The sequence below is a fragment of the Cricetulus griseus genome, chromosome 2 (assembly GCF_003668045.3).
Source record: "Cricetulus griseus strain 17A/GY chromosome 2, alternate assembly CriGri-PICRH-1.0, whole genome shotgun sequence".
Taxonomy (NCBI): Eukaryota; Metazoa; Chordata; class Mammalia; order Rodentia; family Cricetidae; genus Cricetulus; species Cricetulus griseus.
The window spans coordinates 292,676,330-292,703,087 of NC_048595.1; the positions used below are offsets into that span (position 1 = coordinate 292,676,330).

Below are 26,758 nucleotides of genomic sequence, written 5' to 3' on the forward strand. Positions count from 1 at the left end.
ACCTGGCCAGGATGGCTGTTACCCTGCTTCTCCTTTCTCTTCCACTTGCACTACCCTGAGATAAAGACAGCTGCCTCCCTGAGGATGTGGTTGTTGTCTGGGTTTAGTGAAGCACCTGTTTGTGTGTGCAGTGTGTAGCTCTGACTAACCACCAGTCACCAGATCACAGTCACCAGAGTGCCCACTGGCTGGTCCTATGAATCTAAGTACAAGTGACCCTAAGGGCCCATCCTCAGGAGCCCACAGGGAATGGGAACTTGTGACCTATATCTGACCCCTCCATGGGCAAGAGCAGGAGGCCAGAAAGACACCTCAGAGCAGGTTTGATATGATGACTCCCCTTCACCCACTGATCACCACCTAGGAGGTGATCGCCGAGCCTGGCTTGTTCCCAGGGCTCATGCAAACTTATCACAAGTTTACCTCACATTAATTGACCTGGAGTTCATGAGCCTATTAAATCTGTCTCTACTGCAGTGTCCCCCACAGGAGAGTTCTGTGTGCTCGGAGCAACTCTGGGCATCGAGACTCTGGCTCCCACTCACTTGTACAGGCTGAGATGGTTCTGGAAGCTGAACATAGTAACATTTAATTACAGGATAAAGACAAAGATTTTGTGGTCCAATTACAACTATTTGGGAACGAATCTTGAAAGTCGCTTAATTCCGGGCAAAGATTCAGTATGACTGAGAAGCAAAGAGGAAACATTTTCCTTTCTAATTATAACTTGTCATCTTAATTAATATCCTACAACCGTTTCCACAAAACACTGGCTATTCTTTAACCATGTGGCAGATAGTTTTAATGTTGTTGATACACAGAGAATAATATCTACCGTTTATGTGTGGCTGAGGGCACAGCTAAGTGACCATAGCAAGTTCAAGTGTCAGGTACCCTCACTACTCCTGTCACAGTCTGCTGAGCTGTGACTATCCCAGCTACACTCTGCACAGCTCACTCCCGCCCCACCTAGACTGGCAAACCACCATTCCATATGATGTGAAGCTCAGGGCCTTATATGAATGGAAACCTCGACTTGTGGCAGGCTTCTCGGCCCCTTGGGGTATTGTTTCCTTCCTCCCCAGCCACTTTCCCATTCTTTAGGGTGGGTGGTACCTCCTGGGATCCCATGGAGCAGAATTTATGGCAGTCCTAAAGACAGGTAGAAATGCTGGAGCCCTGTGTCTCAGGGTATCAGAGCCACTCAGCCAAAGGTCAAGGGAGAGGAGCGGGTAATGTTCCATCTTCACTCTCTCATGGGATGTGTTACGATAAATCTTTCCACCAAAAGCCACCTGAGCCTCACTGCCACGTGTGTGCTTTATGCCAGCCGCCCGCCCGAGTTAGGCCCAAATGAATACACAGAAACTTGTATTAGGTTCAAAGCTGCTTGGCCAATGACTAGGATTCCTCATCTATTAGCTCAGGCTTAATTATCTTAAATCTATATATTTTATAAGACTTATCTTATCGGACGCCTTATTGGCATCCCTCCTTGCTGGTGGATCACATTGTGCCGCTGGAGCAGACGCGGAGGGGAAAAGAGACCCTTCCTGTTTCTCCTTCGCTTAAATATAAGTCTCCTTGCTATGTCACTTCCTGCCTGGATCAGCACTTCTCTACTACATTTCCCAGAATTCTCTTTGACTCCTAGTCCTGTCTAACCTCCTGTCTCATTGGCCAAACAGTATTTTATTTAACAATCAATAAGTTAAACACAGTACATTCCCCATCAGGGATGGGACATTCTGTACATCTTCAGGATAGCTATCGAGGAAGAGCAAAGCAAAGGATGTGAAGGCTCCCTGGAAAACAGGCCAGGAGCCCAAGGACTCTGGTGCTGCTGCCAGCCTGGCCCCAGGTTCTGCAGGATGAAGCCTTGGGCAGCCCAGAATCCCTTTTGCTGAACACCAGCTGTGCAAGGCCCTCACCAGAGGCCAGGATTGGTTGCAAGAGCTGGGGCCATCCCCGAGAGAGTCTGAGATTCTGAGAAGAAAGCCTCCCAGGACCAGGAAATTCTGCAGAGGCTGTGGGTGTCTGTGGGCCAGAGCAGTCCAAGAACTGACTCTTCTGTATTTGGAAGGGGCCCAAGGATTCCAGTCTGATGACTAAGGAATGTGCAGCCCTGCAGGCTCCTGACCAGGCTCCTTGGTTTCCTCCCCCAGGCTCCTGACCAGGCTCCTTGGTTTCCTCCCCCAGGCTCCTGACCAGGCTTCTTGGTTCCCTTCTCCCCAGGCTCATGACCACACCCTTCTGTCCCATCCTGAGCTGGTCCAGGCTTTTGGACACAAGACTGACACAAGAAAATCTATCCAGAATGCAGCCATGTCTGAAGCCCAGGCATTGGGCAAGGACATCTCAGCTCCATGGGACTTTTCTCTGAGTCTGTGTGTCAGGGGACTGTGAGCTCTCTTTTTTTCCTCTCTAAAATGTTTTCTTTCCCTTTCTTCTAGTATCCTTCTGGATGAAGAGGGACATATTAAGATCACAGGTTGGTTAAAAAAAAATGCACAGCCTTATCTCCCTTCATCACTTATCAGGCCTGATAAATTTGCAGGCCACATCATAAGAGCCTCTTGTCTCATCTCTGACCTGGCTGAAGTTTTGGTGCCCCTCAGCCTGCAGTCACTGCATGATGATATGTGGGAAAGGCTCTCTGGGAATTCATACTCACTACCAAGAAGTAAACTCCTTGCTACTGTGACAAGGCACATGGTGTGGGGAAGGGAGGGAGAGAATGGGAATTCAAAGCTCTATATAAAAAAATAAATAAAAATCCCCCTCTTTGTAGCTCTTAGCCTCGGAAACTTGCCATCTGGAAGCACATTAAGCCTGAAAAATGCAATGTACTGAGACCCTGTAGTCTCTGGGAGAGTGCATCCAGACCTGTCCACATAGACACAGGACTGAAGCTCAGAGGTTCAGGCAATGCTGTGTGCTCTGCTTATGTTTAGATTTTGGCTTGAGCAAGGAGGCCATCGACCATGACAAGAGAGCCTATTCATTCTGTGGGACTATCGAATACATGGCGCCCGAGGTGGTGAACCGGCGGGGACACACGCAGAGTGCTGACTGGTGGTCTTTTGGTGTGCTCATGGTAAGGATTTGTCCCCTGGTGTCCTCTGTAAGGGTGCTGTCCCCCAACTGTATTTCTCTATCCAGAGACACAGGAAGCTGGAGAGGAATCAGGGCTTGAAAGGTCCTGGCCCTGTCTCTTACCTGCTTGGGAAGAGTGGTGAATTTGAGAGCAGCCTTCTCTGATGGAAGTGGGATTCAGATGAGACCAAGCCTTCCTCATCATACTTAGCACCATGGACTTAACAGGAATGTGAAGACAGGCAGGAACTTCTCTGTGAAACGTACCTCTCCATTTCAGATGAAATCCTATTGCTTAGTTGTAAAATTTGACATGCACTAAAGTGTTCGTGGAGCTAGCCAGTTTGATATTTGCATCTAGAAATGCTGCTACCCATTTTCCAATTTGGGCAATGCTTCTTCCCTTCCTCCTCCTCACACTCCATCAGGACACCATGCTCATTGACCCCTCACATCTCCCTGTAGGCAGATTCTGTTGCTCTGGAATCTAACACCAATGGCAGTCAGGGTCAGGGCATTTCCCAACATCCCTTTAGTTTGAACATTTAACAACAGAAGATGCTGAGACTGTGAGACCCTCAGTAGATGTGTGAGAAGAGCTCAGACAGTGTTCAACATGGTCCTGCGTATCCAGATATACCCCTTTCATAGAAATGGCCACCTGTCATCCTCCACCCGATGGGACCTGTTGCTGGAGTTTTTCTTTTTCCAACAGGTCCCACTGCCCTTCAGCCCCAAATCAGCACACAGACGCTGTATTAATTATAAAACTGTTGGCCGATGGCTAGGGCTTCTTACTGGCTAGCTCACTCTTAATTATTCACCCATAACTACTAATCTAGGTATTTTCACGTGGTCTTGGCTTACCGGAAAATGTCCGGACCTGTTTCTCCTTTGGCGGCTACATAGCATCTTGTTGCATTCTCTCTCTGCCTACCTTTCCCAGAATTCTCCTCATCTCTTAGTCCCGCCTATCTTCCTGTCTCTATTGGCCAAACAGTGTTTTATTCATCAATCAATAAGAGAAACATATACAGAAGGACATTCCCAATCAGGGATCCACAGCCCTGGCTCTGATTCCCCCTCGGGATGTCTTCAAGCCTCAAGGAGTCATGGTCATCAATGCTTGGGTCCTTGGTTAGCCCCAAGGCTGAGACATTCTAGCTGTGTAAAGCTGCTAATTTCTGGGAGCCCTTCCCACCAGCCAGCTGGGGAGAGGGTTTAACTCACAGTAAGAGATGCTTACAGATTCCTGGCGGCAGAACCATACATACCCTTCCCTATCAGATCTCAACTAAAGCTGGTTGGTCATGGAACATCACAGTATGCTGCATCCCGTGAGAGAATGGAGAGAGGACCATCATCAGTCCGCCTCCCTTGCACCTTAGGCTGGAGCTCTCGGCTGTGATACCCTGAGATTCAAGGCTCCATGGCTTCTGCCTCTTTTAAAGAATGTCATACATTTTGCTCCGTGAGATCCCAGGAGGTACTGTCCACCTTGAAGAAACTGGGGAGTGGCTGCAGAGGAAGGGAAGCAGCACCCTGAGGGGTGGGGAAGCCTGCCACCTGCCATAGGCTTACACTCATGTGTGTGAGCCGTGCAACATGAGGGATGAATATCACAAGGGTGGCAATAATAACAATTATTCAGACCCTTGAGGTAGCAGCTAGAATACAGTGCTCTTCTAAAGGGCCCCAGCCAAGCCCTATGGTCCCAGGGTTGTCTCAAAGTGTCTTCCCCTACTGATTGTCACATATGCTAAAGAGACAGTTAACTTTGCTCTCTTCAAGGTGATGTATGCACAGACAGCTATGCTTGCATGCAAGCACCATTTTCTTTGGATCCCCTGGCACAGTGGTTCTCAACCTAACTAAGGCTGCAACACTTTACTACAGTTTCTCACGTTGTGGTGACCCCTACTCATAAAATTGTTTTGTTGCTACTTTGTAACTGTAATTTTTCTGCTCTTATGAATACCTATGTAAATATCTGATATGAGACCCCTATGGGGGTTGCGACCCATAGGTTGAGAACCACTGTTGTGGCAGGATGATAGGTGCTTGCTGGTAGGAAAAAGGGGGTGGGGGCGATGCTCCTCCCTTGAAGTCCTTCTCCCTTCCCTTCCTACAGGCTTTACTGAAAATTCTGGAATCTCCTTTGCTGATTCTGGGCTATAGGTGAGGAGTGGGCCTGCCCTTGCAGCCCCACACTCCTGGAAACTCAAGCCCCTTCAGGAGCAGGCTGGCCCTGCTATATGTCCAGGCTTCCCCTCATCTCAGGCAGCTGTTGTTGCAAACGGTCTGCACAGCAGTGCTGCAGATAATCCTTGGTCTTGTGAAGGAGGTCATGAACTCCTGTGCTGTCTGGCAGGGCAGCTGATATGGGGCTAAGGACAGGGGGCCCGGCTAGATCCCAATATTATGTCCTCCCAGACAGGTTTCCCATATAGTCCTGGGCAAGAACTACCTCTGGGTACCTTTACTGACCCCAAACTGTCCCTGGCTCCCTCTCTGTAGCTCCTTGGCATTCTGGTACACTACATCTCTCTTCTATCACGGGTAACGCTTGCCAACTTCCCCCAACTCAGATGCTGTGTCACCTGCCCCAGACGCCCTGGCACAGCAGCTCTACACTCTTGAGTCTACTTCCCAAGGACAATGGGAATACAGTGGCCCCACCACGCAACATGCCCCGTGATCTTTGCCCTGCCTGGGTCTTCCTGTCTCCCAGGGTTTGAAAAGCTGAGGCAGGGAGCTAGCTCCTGCTACTGCTACTGTAGTGGCTGCCACATGTACCCACCAGAAGCCACTATGGTCCAGGTTCTTGTGCATAGAGGACAGTCCTCCTGGTGGCTGAGTTGTTGGATGGCATGAAGGGAGAGAGGGAGTGGGGAGAAATGAGCAGAGAGCGTGGACTCTGGTTGTTACAGCCACCACTGAAAGCCAGAAAGAAATCACTAAGCAAATGTTGCCACCCATTGCTCTGGGCACCACTCAGCACCATGGCACACAGACACAGAGGTGGGCTCCAATCCTGTAGCGAGGATTAAGCAGCCACAGGTGGGAAGTACCCTTCCCGTTCCACACAGTCACAGGCTCTTTCTTGGAAATGGGACTTCATGAGTGCTATGAATAGACTCAAAGGAAGAATCAGGCAGCAAGAGTTCCCCTCAGTGGCAGCCTATTTTGAGATGGTAATTTCTATAATCAACTTATGAATGCTCATCCTATTTATCAGATGAGCTGCTCATCTCCTAGTCAGAGCACCCAGCCTTTCATTTTAATTATGTTTGTCTATTTTTAACCTCTCATCTGGACTCTGCTGCTCTTGCTTTTTCCTATGTATACATTTGTCATTGCCTGCAGCCTGACATCCTGTGCACTTTTGTTAAATCACCATGCCAGAGCAGCATCAAGTTCAGTGTGACAGGGTGAGCTTCAGCTACCTGAACTGTCAGGGGCTTGTTCAACCCATTTAAAAGTTGGTTTACAGAAAGAAGGTCGATGATAAACTGTAGCCATCCACCTCATTCCTCTTCCACTGAAACCTTCCTTTCCAACGAGTCTCACTCCCACCCTTGTGACTTATTTATGTGGGAAGTGAAATGACTAAAATTCATTATGTAAATGTTTAAAACTGTCAAACAATAATAAAGATATTAAAAACTGTAGCCTCCTGATCTCTCTAAGTTTATGGCTTCACTCTGATAGCCTGTCAGCTATGGTTAGCCTTCATTGTCACCTCAGCTGACTTTGGAATTACCTAGGAGACACACTTCTGGATGTGTTTGTGAGGCATTTCCAGAGAGGCTTAGCTGAGAAGGAAAGATCCCCCCACACACACTCACAAATACAGACAGCACCTTCCATAGACTGGAGAGGGAGAGAGGAAGAAGCCTGCTGAGCATTGCCATCTATCTCTCTCTGCTTCCAGCCTGTGCATGCAGTGTGAGCATCGCTTCCTGCTCCTGCCTCCCTCCTTCCCTCCAACACCAGTGGCTGCCTTGAGCTCTGCCTTCCTTGAGTTGATTCTGTCAGTTGTTTTCCACAACAATGAGAAAAGTTAATGTGTTATCACACCTGAAGTTCTGGGAACCTTAGGTACATTTCAGTCCAGTGCAGTGGTTCTCAACCTTCCTAACACTTCACATGAACCTTTAATACAGTCAGTTCCTCATGCTGTGGTGACCCCTCCCCCCCCCCACGAACCTTTACTACAGTTCCTCATGTTGTGGTGACGCTCAACCATAAAAATTATTTTGTTGCTACTTCATAACTGTAATTTTGCTATTGATATGAATTGTAGTGTAAATATCTGGTATGTGGGTTATCTGATATGCAGCCCCTGTGAAGGGTCATTTGACCCCCAGGCTGAGAACCACTGGTCTAATGTGTTCTGTTAGTAGGATCCTAGCTGGTGACATCTGTTGGCTCATCCACATATAACATGATGCTACAGAAGTTTTATAGTAAGCATGAACAGTTTTATACTGTAGGAGGTCCATGCAGTGGGTGTCTTTAAATGATGGCTTTAGGCTTATTGTTTTGGTTTTTGTACTTGTGTCTCCCAGGATTTTCACAATGCAAAGCAAAGACACTGGGTCATAAGTTGTTAAGGGACAGAGGCAGGTGCAGTGAAAATATCAAGACTTGCAGGCTTGCTGTGTCATATTAAAGCCCTCCAGGCAGGCTGCTGCCTCTTCATGTAGATTGCAGTGAAGGACTCACAGTGGGCGCCTTCACACATTTCTGTGAGCTTTGGTACCTCATGTATGACCGGGGTTTGCTGCTGCCTTCACCTCTCTTACAACAGCAATGCTGGGGGCGTGGCAGAGGTGGTGGCAGAGGTGGTCGTGGTGATTGTAGTGGAGGTGGTGGTAACTGTAGGATCCCAGACCTCAGCCTCTGAAGCACAGAATCAACACTGTCTGTGTGATTAAGAAACCCACAGTCAGCAAGGGCTGCCCTTGGGCCCCACCTTATCTCAGCTCCCTTCCTGGTCAGTGCTGTTTTCCTGTGTGGGAGTTGGTGTGAGAGATTACTGGTGCCATGTTGTCCCCATTAGATGTTATTAATGGGCTATACCCAGGATCCTTCCCATCATAGACAAAACATGCAGGGGTCAGTGCGAGCAGCCTCCCTCCTGCCCCTCCTCCTTCCCCTGCCCCTCCTCTTATACTCCTGACCCCTCTCTTGCAGCTCTCCACAGCACCCACCAGGGAAAGGGAGTCCCTAAACCACATGTAGTGTAGTCATTCACTGTGTTCATCCTTCCTGAGTCTCTCCAGCTGGAATGGGAACCTGGAGGCCAGGGTCCCCAGTGCCTCACCCTGTGGCTGCTGTCCCACTGGCTGATGGGAGTTGGAGATGAAGGAACAAACTCATCTGCTCTGTTTTGTTCTACAGTTCGAGATGCTCACAGGGTCCCTGCCATTCCAGGGGAAGGACAGGAAGGAAACAATGGCTCTCATCCTCAAGTGAGTGTGGGCACCCAAAGTACGTGACTGCGCCCCGGAGCAGAGCCTTGGGGTTCTGTGTCTATAGCTGAGGAAGAAGTGGGCTGCTGGTTTCCAGTGGGAGCCTTGGTGTTTGGCAAGAGACATCTGCACTCTCATAATCACCATGGTTGGAGTGTGTGTCGGCTGTGTGTGAGAACCCTGGCTGTCCTGGAAGATCCACTATGGAATTCTGACGACCTTCTAGACTTAGACAGAGATAAACTCACGTAGATTGTGCGGTGCTGGCTTCCAGATGGTGTAGCGGTGATCTTCCGGGTGGCTTGAGAACTTGAGGCAGTCTCAGAGAGGGCACAGGTGCAGGGCTCCCACTCTTTCTGCTGATTCTGTGTGTGGTTACCTGCACCCAACCTGACTGCAGCTGGCACCATTTGGGTGCAGAAAGCTTCACGTTCCTGCAGATTCACTTACCTAAAGAGCAGGAGTGCTCTCAGGACCACAAAAGAGGTGGTCAGACCGCTGTCTGACCCTTGGCCACCTGCCATAAAGTCGTAGATGGCCATGAGCATCAGAGAAGGGCAAGAAGTGGGGAGATGGGAACCGCAAATCAGTAAGGGTTCCATGGAGAAGTCAGCACTGTCCTTGGGGCCACCACCAGAATGCTGGCATAGAAGGATATTGCTACACATTAACCATTGCAAGCAGCATACTTGCAAGCCGCATACCTTCCTCCCATATACACAGGGTAAAAGATGGATGGGGGAAACTCTACTGCAAGGACACATTACTAAGCCTTGTGTTGTTCAGAATCCCCCTGTGGCTCTTCCAGAGCAACCAGGGAGCCTGTGTGCACTTATCCATGGTAACTATTGGGTAGCTGCCCTTAACTGTACCCTGTGTTTTTGTGGGAACCCCTCTGTTGATCCATGGTGACTACAGGGCAGCTGCCCATATCTGTGCCCTGTGTTCTTTTGGGAATACCTCTGTTCCCTGGGTTTTAATGGGAACTTGATTGACTTTTGATGAAATCTGGAGCAGTCCCCCCAGCAAACCCACATGGCCCCATGCCTGTCTGGGCTGTGGGTCAGTTCACGCTCAGTGCCAGGTCCTCAGTAAGGTTCAAAGATTTCAGGGTTCAACATCCCTGTTGTGGGCCATTGGGATGGTTCTTGCTCAGACATTCTCCATAGTTCTACAGCTTCCCTTGCCAGGGAAGGTAAGAGCACCACTGTTCCCAGGGTGCCAGGAAGGAACTCACCAAACCTATAGCACCAATACCCTCTCTTGCTTAAAGAAACATAGTGTTATGAAAACTTTGTTTTGAAAAGCAATTTCCATTGGAAATTTTTTTGGTGTTCAGGGAATCACTGTTGCTGCTTTGACTGTTTGCTGTGTTTTAAATTGATTATTAAGTAGCAGGTGTGAAAATTTCACACTTTTGATTTTGAATCTGGTCAACAACAAGCTACAAGCCACATGAGCTGAGGCTCTTTGGTGTCTTCATAGAGTTTTAAGGCAAAACAGGGTCCTCGGGCCAGAGGGCCAGCATTATCGTTCCGGGTGTTTGGGGGTCTGTTCCTTGCAAGCAGAGTAGCCTTGCAGAACGGAGACTGCACTTATCTTTGTCCTCTGCCTTCTCACCTGCCATCCATTCTGTCTTGCAGAGCAAAACTGGGTATGCCACAGTTCCTCAGCATGGAGGCACAGAGCCTGCTGAGGGCCCTCTTCAAGCGGAACCCCTGTAACCGGCTAGGTAAGGGTCCCCACGACACACCCTCCTGCAGGAATGTAATGAGGCTACACTCTAGACCACCCTTAGTTATGTAGGGGGTCACCATTCTGTGCCCTCATGGGAAAATGCAAAACTTCTTTCCTGTGCCCCAACTCTGACTGAATGGTGTGCTTCGCCTTGCTGAGGTCACAGGAAACAGAGGGTCCCCGAAGCAGGGGGAATACTCACATGTGGTCTAACCTGCACAGACACGAGGTCTTATCAAACTCTCTGAAAGCCACAAGATTCTCAAGTATCATATTTGTTTTGTTTTGTTTTGAATTCTCCACTTTTACACAAAACCACTGTACTTTCTTCCGGTCTCTTGTCTCTTTCTTTAAAAACTCCATAAACCACAGACAGAATGGTTGAAAAGTCACTTCTGCTTATGGCCTGTTAAGTTAAGAAGCCCAACTCATACAGAGCCCAGACTTACTCTAGTGTTAACCAAGCACTACCCCCTCCCCCAGCCATACAGGGTTTACCTCTTGGCCTGGAAACCCTTGGGATGCACTGCGATGTAGAGATGGGAAAGGGTCCTGTGACCGTGTGTATGCAGCGTGCTGGCCTACGGCTTATCCCACAGATGAGCAGAAGGAACACGGGCCATTGGCTGCAGCCTCACAGATAGGAACATGTCATTCAGAGGCAAGCCAGGAAATATTTCATTCTAGAAGAAAAATTAGATTTCCTCTTTGCCTGGCTCAGCCCCAAGGAAGCTCAGGCCTTATTTACCTTCTTTCATGTATCAGCTTCAATTCAGGGAACTTCTGTAGTAATTTACAATCTTTCAGTTATTAAAAAAGTAAAGCTACTATTAAAAGCATTGTCCCACTTCCTAGGAACATCCGTCTAGCGTGTGAGGCAGCTTGTATACAGTAAGTGTGGTCTAAGGAATACAGAGTGTGGCTGTGCTACTCTGACTATGAAACAGGTTCACATCCGACTTCTAATCCAGGCTTCCCGTCACACACAGCTATTCCCTCCCCCAAGCTGCTTTAGAAAAAGTCCATTTCATGAGCTTGCCAAAGACGCGTCTACTGTAGTTGTCCTGGTCCAGATGCCCTTGGCAGCACCTCCCTCCTCACCTGTGACCATCCGTCGCAGACACAGGCATGGTCTAGGGGGACATCCCTAGTGAAAATGGTGGCTTCACGACTGACATGGAGAGGCCTAGTGGGGTGCACAGGTGACACAGGAGAGGGTGCTCGTCCTGCGTGGAGACTGTGGTAGCCTCCATGGCCAACCTTGTGAGGCATCATGAAATGGGCTGTTGCATGTTCACTCGGCTGCCCCAGTGGGGACTTTACAGTTGGGTCCCAGAGCTGGGACTTGGGACTGTTCACCAACTGGCCAGCGAAGTTTCCCTGGCAGGAGCTCACCAAGGTGACCAACAGGAAGGTGAAAGTCCCAGGTAAGCAGCTGTGGTCCCCAAGATGCCATTGGGGTGATGAGATGTCAGGCCCCAGCACAGGAACGTGTGGAGTCACACTGGACTCCTTGGTGGGGATGTGCAAACAGGGCTGTGTGTGTTGGACTCGTGATTTGGAGGAAACCCATGGGCCAGATTGTCCCTGTGTTGTTGTTCTTGGAATAGTTATGCAAATCTCAGACTGGACCTGAGACCTCAGCCAAGAATCACTGTGACTTCTCATGGGACCAAGTGGGTTATCATCCTTACTGGGTAATGTAAGGCTCACGCGTGTGTGGCCTGAGGCCCCCATAGTTCTCTGAACTGCCAGCTTTGCCTTGCTTTGTTTCTTGGTTCCTGATAAAGAATGCAGACATGTAGTCAGGGACAGTGGCCCATGATGTTCAGGCCTGATGTAAGCAAGACCCCCACACCCTTCAGGGTGGGGCATGGAGGATGGGACACTCATTCTCAGGCAGGGAGCTCAGTGATGTCCCAGGGCCTGGGTGACCGTTGGTCCCAGACCTGCCCTCTGACTACACTTTCTCCAGGCCAAGTGCAGCTGCCCCAGGCCAGCCTGCAGGCTTTCTTTGGTGAGCAGCCCTGAGATGAGCCTCCCTGGGCACAGGGCTGGGCACTTGCTCTCAGAACCGATTTCCTTTGAGATGCTGAGGATCACACTAGGGTATTGCTCATGCTAAGCAAACATTTTACCATACCTTCAACCCTTGTCTTCCTTTTGATACAGGTCTTATTAAATAACCCAGTTCCCCTGGAATCTACTCTTAGCTCAGGTAGGCTTTGAAGTTGAACATATTCCATCTTGGTCTCCAGGGGAGCTGGGTCAGTGTGTATCTGAACACTGCTACCCTTCAGAACACACTGCTTCTGAATCCGTTTGTAGCACCCAGATGCCCCCAAATGCAGGAGAAAGCTTTCACATATCACTACTACTCACCTCTGGACCCCAGAACCCTGTCTAGAGCACTGCCCTGCTTCCATCCATCTTCTGAATGTTCTTTCTTGTGAGCCTGGGGCACACCTTGATGCCCCATCCTAAGTGGCCTACACTGTCCAGTGTAAGCACAGACATGCTGAGTGGGACCCTGGGGCAGTTAGGGGATGGTGACAGCTGTGATGGTGACAGATGTGACAGATGTGACAGCTGCTGCTTACTGACCAGGTCACTGCATGTGACTGAGCGCCATGCTCCAGCAGTCACCCCTGAGTCAAGGGCTTGAGGTAGTACTTTAGAGCAGTTCAGAGAACTCTGCTTCTTTTATAAACAGGGAGGCATCCATGAGAATTGTTTCGTGCTGCAACAACGTATTTCTGCTTGTTGCTTACCTCTCTTGCAGTAGGCCCTGTGCTAATATAGGTTGTGGAGGCATTGCCTGGCAGCTGGAAGTGTGGTTACTGAAAGCCTGGATCCTCCCGCCTACTGTCTTAGTGTTCTGTCCTCTGTGACTTGCCTTTGTTTTCTCATGCTTGGCTGGCTTCTGATCACAAAGTAGCCCCAGTAGCCCCAGGCCATAGCATCCACACTGAAGCCAGAGGAAGCCTAAGAGATGGAGACAGTGGGTGCTTGTGTCCCTTTGGTCAGGAAAGGTTTCCTGAAAGTCCCCTCAGAGTTTCTCTGCATTTCTTGTTGATAGAACTTGGTCTCCTGGCACTTCTTTCTTAGAGGAAAGGCAGGAAAACAGGCTGTATTTGGAGTAGCACAAAGGAGGCTGGGAGTCAGGTTTCATTAGCAGACACCAGGGTCAGCCAGGGGCTCTAGCAAGTCAAGCTTGGTAAAGGCAGGTGTGCTGTCTGCTCACCTTGGACCTGAGCTGCTGGATTATCAATGCCCTGGGAGCATTTGCTGATGCTGAGTGGATGGGAAGAGGTAATATTAGACACTCCGAGAAGATCTGAGATGTGGGTCAGTGGCTGTCCGTTTGGAACCCAGCTGAGTCCTTGTGACATTCCTCATTTCCCTCATCATGGGGTGAAGCAGAAGAGGTAATGATAGCAAATGTTTGTTTGTCTGAGTCCCGCTGGGCTGCCCACTGTCTGTTCCTGGCTAGGGCAGAGGCTGGGGCTCCATCCATGCTGCCCCTGACTGTACTCAGTGGGGCTCTTGTTTAGTTAACATTTCCCCACCAGGGATTTTCAAATGTGCTTACTGCATTGGCTTAGCACCCACACCCAAGGTGTTCCTCTCTGATCTCCCTGCAGTGTGGTGTGGCAGTGCCCGGGACCTGCCTAGGAGCTGTTGTTGCTGGCCATCCTGTCTTCCTAGGCTGGGAATGCATATCTGTAGTCTTGTTTTGCCAACGCTGTGTTTTGACTCCTGAGTGTAAGAATTAGTGCATCTGCCCCTCTCCTTCCTTCTGTCCACTTGAGCGTGTATAAGGGTCTCCAGGGAAGTGAGGGGTTCTTCATTATTTAGCCACAATGGTAGAAAGCACAGGCTCCCGCTTCCTGGCCTCTGTACCTATCCACAAGCGTGTACTAGGCCTGACCCACCTCTAGCTAAGTGACCTTGAGGGGGTCAGCTCTTCTCCCTGGGGAATGAGGCCAGCTGGTCACTCCCTGAGGTCCCTCCTGACTTCACCAACCCAAGGCTCTGCATACCCTCTGCCTCCAGGGAGGCATCCTAGGCCCTCATCTCAAGTGTGGAATCCATGCATAAAACTGGCCCATCATAGCATTCTACTCGTTCCTGTGGTCATCCAACTTTGAGGTTTAGGGAACCTGTTTTTTTCTGACTTTTTCATAAACACCTGCCTTTTAGGACATCATGGAAACATAAGGACCCCTTGTTAGAAGCCTCAAAGGGGGCATGTTCTCCCTGACTACCACAGTGCTTTGGACACAGCCAAGGGGACTTTGGCACTCCAGAGCAATATCAAGTCAGTGTCCTGTTCAGAACCCCGAGTAGGAGCCAGCATTGGTACCTTACTAACTGTGACAGAGAGCATTGTCACATCACACCTACAGTGTCTCCAGTCAGGATGAGCAAACCTTTGGGAGATGCTCTCTGAGGTCCGTCCTGTTTCTCTGAGTCCTTAGGGGTAAGACTTGCAAGTGAACTGTCTTTAATTCACACAAGGATTCTGTTTTACTTAATTTACACCAAGGTTGTCCCTTTTCTCCCTTCTCCTGCCAAGAACGCCCTGAACTCTCACCATGATTGCACTTGTATGAAAATCTCAATTTACTTGTTTTCCTTTAATTTTACACACTTTTCATTTTGTACAACAAATGTGCATAAAAGATAGGAAGATTTAGAAAAACAGAAGATGAAAGATAATTATATACAATTCTAGCCTTAACAGATTTGTGTTTATTTTGAGTTTGTATTTATCAGCTTCAGTGGCATCCAGCAAGGACTTCAGTCTTTCCGCCTCGAGCAGGCAGTTGCAAGTGCAGACTTCATGCTTCCTGAGAATGTCTTCATACCGGTTTTTGTTTTTTGTGGTTTTTTTTTGTTGTTGTTGTTGTTGTTGTTGTTTGTGTTAGGATAAAACAAAAAGCCCCGGTCCTTTTACACCTTGCAAGCTTGGATTGGGGTATTGATTTGGTGACCTCCAACCTTGCCAAAGTCTCAGTGGAATTGATGGTAACCTGGGACACTGGTCTGAATTTGTCCCATCATAATTCCAGCTAAGTAGTGAAAGCCCGTGATTTTTGTCCACTCCACCACACTTTAGGGATCACATCCTTCAGACATGTTGCCAGATGTCCCATGGAAGCTTTCCATCACATACTAGCTAGCTGGACTACAGCTGTGGGCAGCACTCAGCCAGAGCACCAAGACTGTGCCTGTGCTGTATGTTGGGTGGTTTATTTTAAAAGGAGCTAATTAAACAGTGCGCAGCAGACCGGGATGACCTGTCTGCATTAGAGGCAAGGGGTGAGGGGGAGACAGGTCAGATGTGCTCATCTCCCAGGAGGGCAGGAGGAGAGCACCTCTTCTACCCCATGTTCCTCATCAGGCTGGCTTTGCAAACAGTAACCACACAGTATTTTAGTGATTTTAAAATCTTTCCTTTTTTGGAGTTGGGGTGTGTGTGCTGCTTTTAGGGGGATCAGCCAATATTTAGAGACTGTGAGACACAAGGGCCCAGCTAGGCCTTGGGACTGCCCACATGGCAGTAGACAATATGCAATCCCATTTCCCCACCCCAAGGGCCACATTGCCACCCTGTAACAGACAGGTGAGCAGGAGAAAGTGCAACTGATGATCTTAGTCACATTTGTGCACTGCGTGAACATCCTCAGGGGAAGATACAAAGACGCGGGTAATGTTTCTTGGACTTGATGAAACAGCCCACAAAAATGGGGCTGAGGGAGAGCGCAAGATGTTGAGAGGAGACCAGATTGCTGCAATTGGAAGTCCATGACAATTTGGGTATATTAGAGGAGGGTGTTCAAGTGTGAAGGAGACCTGGCTAAATGTGGGCAATGGAAGTAATCCTTTTCTGGGATCGCATGGTATCTTGATTCTGTGCCTCGTGCCTTTAATGGAGCACAGAAATGTGAATCCAGAGAAGCATGCTTCAAGATGTCTCCATGTAATTAGAACATGTGTAACAAAGGGTGAAGTCTGAATGCACAGTCCTCTGTGTCTGCCCAGCACCAAGAATCCTTCTGCAGAGTAATGGAACCTAGAGAGAGACACACCAGACAAGACAGCTATACACATGGTCCCACAGTCTCCATTCCCCCTGTCTCTGCCTGACTCCAGGGTCTTGTCAGTGCCCATGACAGGAGATGATTTGCAGGCATCCTCCTGGAACAGGGGAGGCGTGAGTGGTGTTTGGTGAAGGTCCTGTAACCTAGCAGCTCTGGGCCCCACATCAGCACAAACACATTCCCATCCTCCCTGCCCGGAACTCTGCTCCCTGCTATTTGTCAAATGTGTTCAGTCTAGATAAAAGCAGAGCCAAATTCACAGCAATCTGTTTTAAAATATTTCAGGAGAGGGTTAGGCTAATGAGCATGTTTGTTCTCTAAAGGTCGCCGGAGCTTTAAAGACCTGGCTGCAGGAACCTTCCACCAATTTGTAGTTTCAGAGCAATGACCAAAGCATCAGTGCTTTTGGTTGAGACTGCAAACCCCAAACTTGGTTCCAGATTCGATTTGCAGAGAGTAACTGAGGAGATTCATAAACCCCCAACACCAGCTTGTCCAGCATGTCTGTTTTTGCAGGCCATACTGCAAGCTATATATATGCAGAGGTTCTTCAGACAGACAAGGCATGCCTCACTGGACAGGTGTACAGGCTGAGGCCGGGGAAGGCGGTTGGCATTCATCATTGGGACCCAGAGGAGGTCTGAGTTTGAGGCCCTTGGTTCTTCAGTCACCAGGGCCAGGCTGACTTTTCATCTGTAGTTCTGTCCCTCATCAAAGGAGTGCAAGGACAGTGGCTCAGGAGGGCAGCTTTGGAAGTCAGACCATTGGCTCTAGAAGTTACTTTCATAGCATCAGAGCACCCCTCAAGGGAAGAACACTGGGTGTTCAAAGCCCTGGGACTGTGGTTTGGGGTGCAGCAAGGGAGATAGACACATTGATCCAAAGAAGCTCCGTCATGGAGTTCTGAGATGAAAGGTCTGTGTCAAGTCTGGGAATAAAGGTGGAGTCCTGGGCAAGGGTGTCAGACAGAGTCTGAAAGATCCCCCTTCTACAGTTCAGCAGGTGTGGCTTCGAGCAGGCTACACCGTCTATAGCCACGTGAATTGCTCATCTTGAAGTGGCCACTGAGTAGGGCACACAGAGAAGGTGCTATACATGTCCCCAAAAGAGCACCTGACATATCACTGGGTGGACATGGCTGCCTGAGCCGAGACTTTCCCTGGTTCCCTTATGTGTGCGTTTTCCTACCAAACTGTGACAGCAACCAAAGGACTCAGACTGACGCTGGTGTGTGCATAAAACCTAGTGTGATTGGTCTCTCCAAGCATGGGTTGTTAGACCCCAGAAAATTCAGGTATCTAGGGTCCCAGGCCATGACTGCGGTCACCCCAATCACCAGGCGGATTCGAGAGCTTGATGCAAACTGCATGAGGCTTTATTGTAATTTAACAAGCTAACCCCATGTTAGCTCGGGTCTTTCACCCACCCGCCATGGCCAATGGCTAGCAAAGACAGCTCCTAGGGCCTCCCAAGAGATCTTATAGGGCAGTGTAAGGGGAGTGTCTAGGGGTACGCACAGACTCACGATTGGTGTGCCTCCAGGCATGGAGGGCTTGCCCTGTGTTGATTGGCCAATTGGTTGTTATGGCTCATAGGCCCTCCCAGGGTGGTTGCTATGCTTTGTGCGTCATTGCTGTGCACTTGTCCGTAAAGCACACCCAGGGTCATAAAGCATAGCGCCACCAGCTAACTTCTGATTGGTTCCTTGTCACGAGGCAGGCATTTGATTTTCTAGTGTCTAGGACAAGGTCATAGAAGCACGTGTTCGGCCGTTATGGCTGCCAAAAGGGAAGCTGGTCCCTTCATTCCCCCATTTTCTTTTTTGGAAATTCCAATCATGGAATTGCTGTCTCTCTAGCGCCCCCATCAGGGAGTGATAGATATTGGCATCCCCATGCAAAGGAGTCCCTCCTGACTTAGCATTTTAACCAGGGAGAATGGGTGGCGAATTCTTTCCCAAACTACTTCCTGCTGACTTTGGGACGAAGTTAGGGACCCCAGAAGGTTGAAATGCTAGTCAAAAGCAAAAAAGGAATTTAGGCAATGGGGAATCCATCAGGAGCTTTTGACAGACTTTGTTGCAGAGACAGGGGGGTGTCCATATCATTCAGCTGGACTGGTTCACATCCACAGCAAGTCCAGGGCTCGCAGTCTACTTAGAACAGCCTGTAGTCAGTAACTGATACTCAGATGTCTGCCAGAAGCAGAAACCTGTTTAAGACATGTTTAAACTAGGAACAGAGGTTAAAACTTATTTACTGAAGCCCACAGTGCAGAAAAAGCAGATATCTGGATATCTGTTCAAACAACAAGAACATATTTATAACTTTGAGTCCTAGCAAAAACTACAGATTTGGGCTATAAGCATGTACATTTTTCTTCTGTCCAGAGAGCCAGGTATGGATTGGACAGAGGTGCCTTTGGCCTGATGAAAAGCCCTTTAAGTTTGTACTTAGATGACAACCAAAATAAACAAAAACCTTGAGCTTGTACCTGAACAGTAGATAGTCATTACTTTATCAGCTAACATACTGACTAGTCTATAGTGGATCTGACTGGCTGATGCTGTCAAGTTGACAACCATTAATATTTCAGAGATCTGAGAAGGGTATATTTTATCCGAATCTACTAAAAAGTGACAGAAGCCAGTCCATATACAGTTAGCCATACCCAAGTTTCTCCATTACCGTTGGAGGCAGCTGACTCAAAGAACAGCAATCTTCGCCAGGCCTATCAGGTGAGAGGTTTTTTTCCTCTCTGTGGAAGAGGGACATGGAAAAGACTGACCTTGTTTTGTCTAGGCAAAGGGGGTGCAATCAATTTTCCAGTGTCCAGCAGCTTTGTCCACAGTCTCGGCTAGGTCCTGCAGGTGGCAGGTATCACATCTGAGCATCTCGCTCACTGGTTCAGGTGCAGGAACTGAGGTGCCTCATAATCTTCTTTGGAGACTTTGGGTCACTGTCAGGATCTGGCACTCTGTCTGACATTATAAACTTTAAAGATAATAATTTAAATGCCATATTCTGAAGATCTCTGAAGCATTAGAGGTCTGTTTGTCTGTTTTAGTTACTTACCTTAAGCACACAAGAAGCATACAGGTGGCTAGGTAAGGTCTTATTTCTGTAATTAATTTTCAGCCTGACTGTAACTGGTTTTAACTTAGTAAAATATTTGAAACTTAGCACAGCTGAATTTAAGACTGCATAGGGTTACCTTATAGTCCTTAAACAGTAGCTACATGTACATATTTTAGCTGCTTGCTCAAATGAGACAGGGTTTTTCTGTGGCTTTGGACCCTGTCCTGGAATTCGATCTGCCGGACCAGGCAGGCCTTGAACTCATAAAGATACATCTGCCTCTGCCTCCCGAGTGGTGGGATTAAAGGCATGTACCACTAATGCTCTAAACTTAAAGGTGTGTGCCACCAACGCCCTAAACTTAACTTCTGAAAACATAAGCTGTAACATCTTATAATAGATTAGCAGCCTTTATAAAACAAGAACTTTACATTTACAGGCTTTGCTCAAAAATGATTCTAAATTGAAGCTCTTTAAGTACAAACATTAATAAAAACGAACATTTAAAAAAACTGCTTTTAAAAAGAAATTTAAATTCTCTTAATGTCTTCTGTAATATATAGAAGTCCAAGGTTAAGATTTTAAATCTTAACTGAAAAACTTGTTTCTAAGATGGTACCTCTAATTTCCATGCGGTCACCTTTAGTCAAGATAGCGGTTTAAGTATCCTTTTTTAACTTCAGCAAAATGGCTACCAGTCAGCCATGTGACCAGTTTGCCATGTGGCTGGCTACCAGGAAACACAACATTTTAAAACAAGTATACATAAATAAACAGGACTTTTTAAAACAAAATTAGCTTAATATGGTTAAAATTTTAACTTATATTACCATTTTTAAAGTTTACTATTTGTAGACATGAGAAACCATAGCAAACAGTTTACAGTTTACATTTTTTTCCAACTTGTAACAACCTTTTCTCTGACCTACGACTTGCTTTAACTCTCTATAACTTTAGACAAATTTCCTTTTCCCTTTCCCTCTTTATTACTTAAGTCTCCTACATTTTCCCTCATTTCTCAGTCAACATAAAAATTTTTATCAAAGTCCCTTTTACAGTTCTTAATAACTTTAAGGCGGTTTTTTTTAGAAGTCTGGATCTGGCCAGATAAGTTCATACGCCCCAGCTTCATGTGCTCAAGGCAGAGAGACCTGGGGTGGGGGTGCTGCTGGTAACCCCAGACTCTCGGACAATGCAGGGGTGGGAAAAAGACCCCTGCAGCCCCCCTCCATACCATGTGTGTGGAGCACAGAAAGACGGGCAGCCAGGCAGATGGCAGCCTTGCAGCCATGTTCCCTCAGAGCAGGGAAACTCCCGCAGCAGGCAGGATGGCAGCTGGGGCAGAAACAGCCCCACTTGGCATGCCTCACAGACCCGCAGGTGGGGATAGAAAGGGGGTGGCGTGGTGGATCCTGAATTGAAAACCAATGATGATAACAGAGAATAGACAGGAAAGAACAGACGCCAACCCAATCTGCCCGCGCAGTTTATAAGGCAATGCGCTTATAAGGCAATGGCGCCGGGAACCCGGCGGCTACAATCACCACTAACTGAGGAGGATCCAAGTCCTTGGCCTCTGTTCGTACCTCCTGGGTGTTCTTAGAGCAGCAGTCTGTCCTCCGGGCGCATCTGCCGATCACAGTTGAGGTGGTGCCACGTGCTCAGAGCATCAAGAAAAGACCCCTGACCCATGCATGCCATGTGCGTGGGCAGTAGGGACAGAAAGAGATGTTTAATACAGACTAGGGTCCTATTCGGAATTTCAGATGGCTGGCCCCATGGAGATCAACTTGGTTTGAAACCAAGTCTCCCCTGTAGACTTCGGAAGGCTGCTGCCTGAACCTCTGCCCTAAAACAATTCTTTTAGGCCTACAAGACTCACAGATGTCGCCAGAAACCCCAACATAGAACCTCCACATCCACAAAATTAACAGAAATAGTAAAATGACACACAAGCAGGCGGGTGGGGTGTGGGTTGCAACAGATCAGATAACAGATAACAAACCTATTGCTCAACTGTTCAGTCACCCAGTCCATTCCAATCCTCCAGGCTTAACAGACACCAACAGCAAAACAGATAGACTTCAGACAGGACAAACCTCGCAGCAAAGAAATGGTGCCCCAAACCAAAATTACAAACAACCCTTGGACTTTCGTCCAGGGAAGAACCAAGGGTTCCAGAAATACGTCTATTTCTGCGCATGTCTGCTTACCCTATGGTTCTATTCAAATAACCCTCAGACTTTCGTCCAGGGCGGGACTTCAGGGTCTCGAAATACGTCTATTTCCCCCTGAAGTCCAAATTACAAATCACAAGTCCTGCGCAGGCTCAGATCAACAAAACAGCAAATTCAAGTGGCACCAAACCAACAAAAACAAGCAAACATATAACATTGAACATATAAGTTGTGAGCTCGAATCATCTTACCTCCAAAATCGAATCCACTCAGGTGAGGGGTGGTCGCAAATCCCAGACGAGCCCCCAAATGTTAGACCCCCCCGGAAAACTCAGGTATCTAGGGTCCTAGGCCATGACTGCGGTCACCCCAATCACCAGGCGGATTCGAGAGCTTGATGCAAACTGCATGAGGCTTTATTGTAATTTAACGAGCTAACCCCATGTTAGCTCGGGTCTTTCACCCACCCGCCATGGCCAATGGCTAGCAAAGACAGCTCCTAGGGCCTCCCAAGAGATTTTATAGGGCAGCGTAAGGGGAGTGTCTAGGGGTACGCACAGACTCACGATTGGTGTGCCTCCAGGCTTGGAGGGCTTGCCCTGTGTTGATTGGCCAATTGGTTGTTATGGCTCATAGGCCCTCCCAGGGTGGTTGCTATGCTTTGTGCGTCATTGCTGTGCACTTGTCCGTAAAGCACACCCAGGGTCGTAAAGCATAGCGTCACCAGCTAACTTCTGATTGGTTCCTTGTCACGAGGCAGGCATTTGATTTTCTAGTGTCTAGGACAAGGTCATAGAAGCACGTGTTCGGCCGTTATGGCTGCCAAAAGGGAAGCTGGTCCCTTCATTCCCCCATTTTCTTTTTTGGAAATTCCAATCATGGAATTGCTGTCTCTCTAGCGCCCCCATCAGGGAGTGATAGATATTGGCATCCCCATGCAAAGGAGTCCCTCCTGACTTAGCATTTTAACCAGGGAGAATGGGTGGCGAATTCTTTCCCAAACTACTTCCTGCTGACTTTGGGACGAAGTTAGGGACCCCAGAAGGTTGAAATGCTAGTCAAAAGCAAAAAAGGAATTTAGGCAATGGGGAATCCATCAGGAGCTTTTGACAGACTTTGTTGCAGAGACAGGGGGGTGTCCATATCATTCAGCTGGACTGGTTCACATCCACAGCAAGTCCAGGGCTCGCAGTCTACTTAGAACAGCCTGTAGTCAGTAACTGATACTCAGATGTCTGCCAGAAGCAGAAACCTGTTTAAGACATGTTTAAACTAGGAACAGAGGTTAAAACTTATTTACTGAAGCCCACAGTGCAGAAAAAGCAGATATCTGGATATCTGTTCAAACAGCAAGGAACATATTTATAACTTTGAGTCCTAGCAAAAACTACAGATTTGGGCTATAAGCATGTACATTTTTCTTCTGTCCAGAGAGCCAGGTATGGATTGGACAGAGGTGCCTTTGGCCTGATGAAAAGCCCTTTAAGTTTGTACTTAGATGACAACCAAAATAAACAAAAACCTTGAGCTTGTACCTGAACAGTAGATAGTCATTACTTTATCAGCTAACATACTGACTAGTCTATAGTGGATCTGACTGGCTGATGCTGTCAAGTTGACAACCATTAATATTTCAGAGATCTGAGAAGGGTATATTTTATCCGAATCTACTAAAAAGTGACAGAAGCCAGTCCATATACAGTTAGCCATACCCAAGTTTCTCCATTACCGTTGGAGGCAGCTGACTCAAAGAACAGCAATCTTCGCCAGGCCTATCAGGTGAGAGGTTTTTTTCCTCTCTGTGGAAGAGGGACATGGAAAAGACTGACCTTGTTTTGTCTAGGCAAAGGGGGTGCAATCAATTTTCCAGTGTCCAGCAGCTTTGTCCACAGTCTCGGCTAGGTCCTGCAGGTGGCAGGTATCACATCTGAGCATCTCGCTCACTGGTTCAGGTGCAGGAACTGAGGTGCCTCATAATCTTCTTTGGAGACTTTGGGTCACTGTCAGGATCTGGCACTCTGTCTGACATTATAAACTTTAAAGATAATAATTTAAATGCCATATTCTGAAGATCTCTGAAGCATTAGAGGTCTGTTTGTCTGTTTTAGTTACTTACCTTAAGCACACAAGAAGCATACAGGTGGCTAGGTAAGGTCTTATTTCTGTAATTAATTTTCAGCCTGACTGTAACTGGTTTTAACTTAGTAAAATATTTGAAACTTAGCACAGCTGAATTTAAGACTGCATAGGGTTACCTTATAGTCCTTAAACAGTAGCTACATGTACATATTTTAGCTGCTTGCTCAAATGAGACAGGGTTTTTCTGTGGCTTTGGACCCTGTCCTGGAATTCGATCTGCCGGACCAGGCAGGCCTTGAACTCATAAAGATACATCTGCCTCTGCCTCCCGAGTGGTGGGATTAAAGGCATGTACCACTAATGCTCTAAACTTAAAGGTGTGTGCCACCAACGCCCTAAACTTAACTTCTGAAAACATAAGCTGTAACATCTTATAATAGATTAGCAGCCTTTATAAAACAAGAACTTTACATTTACAGGCTTTGCTCAAAAATGATTCTAAATTGAAGCTCTTTAAGTACAAACATTAATAAAAACGAACATTTAAAAAAACTGCTTTTAAAAAGAAATTTAAATTCTCTTAATGTCTTCTGTAATATATAGAAGTCCAAGGTTAAGATTTTAAATCTTAACTGAAAAACTTGTTTCTAAGATGGTACCTCTAATTTCCATGCGGTCACCTTTAGTCAAGATAGCGGTTTAAGTATCCTTTTTTAACTTCAGCAAAATGGCTACCAGTCAGCCATGTGACCAGTTTGCCATGTGGCTGGCTACCAGGAAACACAACATTTTAAAACAAGTATACATAAATAAACAGGACTTTTTAAAACAAAATTAGCTTAATATGGTTAAAATTTTAACTTATATTACCATTTTTAAAGTTTACTATTTGTAGACATGAGAAACCATAGCAAACAGTTTACAGTTTACATTTTTTTCCAACTTGTAACAACCTTTTCTCTGACCTACGACTTGCTTTAACTCTCTATAACTTTAGACAAATTTCCTTTTCCCTTTCCCTCTTTATTACTTAAGTCTCCTACATTTTCCCTCATTTCTCAGTCAACATAAAAATTTTTATCAAAGTCCCTTTTACAGTTCTTAATAACTTTAAGGCGGTTTTTTTTAGAAGTCTGGATCTGGCCAGATAAGTTCATACGCCCCAGCTTCATGTGCTCAAGGCAGAGAGACCTGGGGTGGGGGTGCTGCTGGTAACCCCAGACTCTCGGACAATGCAGGGGTGGGAAAAAGACCCCTGCAGCCCCCCTCCATACCATGTGTGTGGAGCACAGAAAGACGGGCAGCCAGGCAGATGGCAGCCTTGCAGCCATGTTCCCTCAGAGCAGGGAAACTCCCGCAGCAGGCAGGATGGCAGCTGGGGCAGAAACAGCCCCACTTGGCATGCCTCACAGACCCGCAGGTGGGGATAGAAAGGGGGTGGCGTGGTGGATCCTGAATTGAAAACCAATGATGATAACAGAGAATAGACAGGAAAGAACAGACGCCAACCCAATCTGCCCGCGCAGTTTATAAGGCAATGCGCTTATAAGGCAATGGCGCCGGGAACCCGGCGGCTACAATCACCACTAACTGAGGAGGATCCAAGTCCTTGGCCTCTGTTCGTACCTCCTGGGTGTTCTTAGAGCAGCAGTCTGTCCTCCGGGCGCATCTGCCGATCACAGTTGAGGTGGTGCCACGTGCTCAGAGCATCAAGAAAAGACCCCTGACCCATGCATGCCATGTGCGTGGGCAGTAGGGACAGAAAGAGATGTTTAATACAGACTAGGGTCCTATTCGGAATTTCAGATGGCTGGCCCCATGGAGATCAACTTGGTTTGAAACCAAGTCTCCCCTGTAGACTTCGGAAGGCTGCTGCCTGAACCTCTGCCCTAAAACAATTCTTTTAGGCCTACAAGACTCACAGATGTCGCCAGAAACCCCAACATAGAACCTCCACATCCACAAAATTAACAGAAATAGTAAAATGACACACAAGCAGGCGGGTGGGGTGTGGGTTGCAACAGATCAGATAACAGATAACAAACCTATTGCTCAACTGTTCAGTCACCCAGTCCATTCCAATCCTCCAGGCTTAACAGACACCAACAGCAAAACAGATAGACTTCAGACAGGACAAACCTCGCAGCAAAGAAATGGTGCCCCAAACCAAAATTACAAACAACCCTTGGACTTTCGTCCAGGGAAGAACCAAGGGTTCCAGAAATACGTCTATTTCTGCGCATGTCTGCTTACCCTATGGTTCTATTCAAATAACCCTCAGACTTTCGTCCAGGGCGGGACTTCAGGGTCTCGAAATACGTCTATTTCCCCCTGAAGTCCAAATTACAAATCACAAGTCCTGCGCAGGCTCAGATCAACAAAACAGCAAATTCAAGTGGCACCAAACCAACAAAAACAAGCAAACATATAACATTGAACATATAAGTTGTGAGCTCGAATCATCTTACCTCCAAAATCGAATCCACTCAGGTGAGGGGTGGTCGCAAATCCCAGACGAGCCCCCAAATGTTAGACCCCCCCGGAAAACTCAGGTATCTAGGGTCCTAGGCCATGACTGCGGTCACCCCAATCACCAGGCGGATTCGAGAGCTTGATGCAAACTGCATGAGGCTTTATTGTAATTTAACGAGCTAACCCCATGTTAGCTCGGGTCTTTCACCCACCCGCCATGGCCAATGGCTAGCAAAGACAGCTCCTAGGGCCTCCCAAGAGATTTTATAGGGCAGCGTAAGGGGAGTGTCTAGGGGTACGCACAGACTCACGATTGGTGTGCCTCCAGGCTTGGAGGGCTTGCCCTGTGTTGATTGGCCAATTGGTTGTTATGGCTCATAGGCCCTCCCAGGGTGGTTGCTATGCTTTGTGCGTCATTGCTGTGCACTTGTCCGTAAAGCACACCCAGGGTCGTAAAGCATAGCGTCACCAGCTAACTTCTGATTGGTTCCTTGTCACGAGGCAGGCATTTGATTTTCTAGTGTCTAGGACAAGGT

The 26,758-nt window shown here is 47.7% G+C and overlaps 1 protein-coding gene across 4 annotated transcripts in view; it reads left to right on the top strand.

Annotated features, from left to right (window-relative positions):
• The window catches only part of LOC100773612 (ribosomal protein S6 kinase alpha-2), a 280,709-nt gene that overhangs the window by 215,197 nt on the left and 38,754 nt on the right, over positions 1 to 26,758 (top strand). For all 4 annotated transcript variants that reach the window (XM_027401140.2, XM_035440447.1, XM_035440448.1 and 1 more), the window contains 4 exons: positions 2,454 to 2,491; positions 2,955 to 3,097; positions 8,503 to 8,573; positions 10,217 to 10,305. In XM_027401140.2, coding sequence (XP_027256941.1) covers positions 2,454 to 2,491; positions 2,955 to 3,097; positions 8,503 to 8,573; positions 10,217 to 10,305 — 341 coding nt within the window. The remainder of the gene's footprint in view (positions 1 to 2,453; positions 2,492 to 2,954; positions 3,098 to 8,502; positions 8,574 to 10,216; positions 10,306 to 26,758) is intronic.